General features: G+C 40.8%; 1 protein-coding gene across 2 annotated transcripts; it reads right to left on the reverse strand.

Annotated features, from left to right (window-relative positions):
• Positions 1-41: 41 nt before the first annotated feature.
• Positions 42-3,123, reverse strand: LOC132699022 (glycoprotein-N-acetylgalactosamine 3-beta-galactosyltransferase 1-like). Of its 2 annotated transcripts, none has more exons than XM_060665467.1 (7): positions 2,945-3,123; positions 1,562-1,671; positions 1,274-1,506; positions 762-900; positions 537-696; positions 258-479; positions 42-209 (listed from the first exon to the last, which is right to left on the reverse strand). In XM_060665467.1, the coding sequence occupies exons 1-7, from the start codon at positions 2,975-2,977 to the stop codon at positions 42-44; spliced, it is 1,065 nt and encodes a 354-aa protein (XP_060521450.1). In that variant the 5' UTR covers positions 2,978-3,123. The 2 variants fall into 2 exon arrangements, with proteins under 2 accessions (XP_060521450.1, XP_060521451.1); XM_060665468.1 differs by having other exon boundaries at positions 91-230; positions 292-479.
• Between the last annotated feature and the right edge of the window lie 189 nt (positions 3,124-3,312).

The following is a 3,312-nucleotide window of genomic DNA, read 5'->3' on the forward strand; positions in this document are numbered from 1 at the left end:
GCAGATCATATAAAAATAAAACGACACATTCAACGCGACCTTTATTGCTTTTCCCGAAATTCCCGCTCCGGAGGAGCTCCCTCCTCTAGCTTGGGATTGAAGGCGACACCAAATGGTCTCGCGTGGTACAACAGATACTCCAGCAGGTACATGTTGTTGGGAGACACGTAATGAGTGGTAATGAGGGCGTCGGAGCAGCACTCCATGCCCTAAAAATCGGACGTTCCTAGCTGGAAACGCGATAGACCTCAGCTCACCTCCTCCTGAGGATAGTACAAGTAATCCCAGTACCAGAAATCCCGTCCGTTGTAACCAGGTATCAGCAGATCAAGGACGAAGAGGGGAACGAACCTGTGCCTGCCATCAGGGTCTCGGGAATCTCCAGCTCTGACGCCGACAGCCTCCAGACATTTTCCCATTTCTGCATCCTCTGCGCCCGTATTGTCCTGCTTGCATTTGGTCCGATCAGGTAGCGCCTCCTGCGAGGGCGATGATCCCTTGAGGTTTTAAAGGTTCGGAGGTAGGCTCGCTGTTACCTTTACGAAGCGCCTTAAGGCCTCTTTGCTCAGCACGTATCCAGCTCCGCCGCTCATGTAACCTTGCCTCACCAGCGGTTTGAATTTACAGCCGAAGTAGATCGCTTCGGTGCTGTTTTGGAAATAGAGCATGTGACGCATGTTCTCCATCACGGCATATCTTCGAACAACAATTAGCAACATTGTTAAAGTACCGCTTAGGTTTAACGTGATACGCGAACCTACGTGTCATCGTCCGCCTTGAAGAACCAGTCGGCTTTGTCGTAGTAATGCTGGTGCACGTACCTCATGGCTTCTTTCGTTTTGCCCCACAAGTTATTCCTGTCTTCTATGACCGGCAACGCTACGGCTGGCAAATCTTTGTCTGCAACAGACACCGGTACAGTTGCCCCACCAACGGTCAACACTGTGGTATTCTGTTTACAAAACTTCTGAATTTCTGCTGCGTCGGTTGTTGCTGAATCGAACTTGCTGGACGTATGTCCATATGAAGCTTTCTTCAATTATTGACATTTAATTTAAGCTCTGAAGAAGCCAACAGGATGATTGGCGAAACGTTAGCAATTTCGACTAAGCAAAAACCGACGCAGGAGGAATCCAAAAGTTTTGTAAATAGTATTACAGTAGCCTGTCACTTCCACAGGCTTTGACAAATTAATTCCGTGGTATAGTTTAGTCGGAATTATACCCGAATATTTCATCGGTTTTATTTTAAACGCAACTATACTGAACCGAACCTTCTTGGGTGCTCATAAATATCAGTTTGTTGCATCGTTTGCCCCAAGTGGCTTTCACGTGTTTGGCTTTCGATTCGTGGTTCTTGGGTGTCGTAAGTACCCAGCACAGTACCCTGACCCGATGGAACAAGCTATCGGCGATCGTCGTATCGGTCATGGCGTGCAGGAAGTCTGTTTGGTTGTGAGATCCGACGTTCGCCACTGGCATGAAATTCTCGTGGGAACGCTGGAACCTTGGAAAGTCGCCTCTTCACTTCACGAAGGAAGACGTATAGAGTTGCTACTTACCGTAACCTGAAGTTATTAGTCAGCGGAGTAGTAAATAAGAATGCCAGCACGAATCCCAGCACTAAGCCGCTTAAGAAGTGGCACCAGAACGGTCTGTATATCCTATGCCACTGCGAAAGTATGACTTACAAACGTGAAATTGAATTTAGGGAATTTCAAGTTATAAATGACATCGTCAGTGGTATATAAATAAATTAAAAAAGTAACGTGACATAGTATCTCATGTGGGTACATCTTATGGGAGGTAATTTTCAAATAGCTGCAAATTTCGCATTTTGCATTATTTCAGGAATATCTGTTATCAGACTCGCAGAGAATATTTGAGTTGACAAGCTTACGAAATAACCTAGAGATTAACGACAAATTATAATTTTTTGAAAATAATAAGAAAAACTCGTAGAAACCGAAAAACATCCTATCCACCGAAGAATTTGTTCCAGGTGACTGAAACATGGGCGGGGGTAAAGTTACAGATTACTCTGAACATGCTTTTTACAAAATTTCTAGATTCCTCCTGCGTCGGTTTGACTGAAACTGAAACTGAAGAAGCCAACAGGATGATTGGCGAAACGTCAGCAATTTCGACTCAGCAAAAACCGACGCAGGAGGAATCCAGATGTATTACAGTAGCCTGCGGAACTTTCTTTGAAAAATTACTCTTAACATGATTCGCTAATGGCGCTGCGATGCATTCCAGGGACAATTTAAACAGCGAAATTTTGTAAAGAAACAGCAGAATTGTACAGAACTATAGAACTAGATAGATAATTGCAGGTAAACAACTTCGTCAGTTCCCATGCGATATCAAATTCCTCGCAGATACTCAATCTAGTTTTCGACCTCTTCACAGCAACATTTCTAAATTCTAAATTAAACTCCTGTCTCATACTCTTGGACTATAGCAAAGCGTTCGACTGAAATTCTTCGGGATGATTTCCTTTTTTAAAAATTTTCTTTGTCAATTATATTAATCTTTTGTTGCTAGTAAAGCTGTAAATGCTGGTACTAAAATAAATTTGGATCTAAAAATAATTTCGTGTCTAACCTCTTATTGAATACTTATTTCGAAATAAAAGGGAAGTAATTGTAAGAAACGCCTCTTTTAAGATTACGCCAAATGATGGCTACATGGAAGAGTGCAATTTGTGAATGTCGCCACTCTTGTACTATGATTTTATATATATATATATATATATATATATATATATATATATATATATATATATATATATATATATATATATATATATATATATATATATATATATATATATATATATATATATATATATATATATATATATATATATATATATATATTTATATATATATGTATATATATATAGCACTTCTAAACCTCTATGCGTCACGCAAAACACTCACCAGAGACATCTTGACATTTTGAAAGGTTTTCATCGATTGAACAATTATGGTATGCGCGTGACGTATTGGCACGGAGATAGTGTCTCAGAACCTGCTGATGCTTACTACTAACACGCCGATCCCTCCCAAAATTCTGACACAAGACGACGGCACTGTGATATATATTCCAGCGTATTCACTTGGCCCATCGACCAAATAGGTCTAGTTGGTTAGATGGGAATACATTACGACCGACACGATATCGTTATCTGAAGTATTTGGGCTTCGCGTTTAAACGAATGTGCATTTGCAGAGGTGTTTTCGATAAGGAACTGAATTTCAAATGAAGGATAATCACGGCGACAAAAATAAAAGACGTCGGATTCTCA

The sequence above is a fragment of the Cylas formicarius genome, unplaced genomic scaffold, assembly GCF_029955315.1.
Source record: "Cylas formicarius isolate icCylForm1 unplaced genomic scaffold, icCylForm1.1 PGA_scaffold_3__17_contigs__length_32017465, whole genome shotgun sequence".
Lineage (NCBI taxonomy): Eukaryota > Metazoa > Arthropoda > Insecta > Coleoptera > Brentidae > Cylas > Cylas formicarius.

Excerpts from the sequence above, each read along its gene's own strand:
- LOC132699022 (XM_060665467.1), bottom strand. The coding sequence starts at position 2,977 with ATGAAAACCTTTCAAAATGTCAAGATGTCTCTG. Across the intron at positions 1,507-1,561 it reads ACTAATAACTTCAGGTTACG|GTTCCAGCGTTCCCACGAGA; the intron begins GTAAGTAGCAAC and ends CGACTTTCCAAG. Across the intron at positions 210-257 it reads TGTACTATCCTCAGGAGGAG|GGCATGGAGTGCTGCTCCGA; the intron begins GTGAGCTGAGGT and ends TCCGATTTTTAG.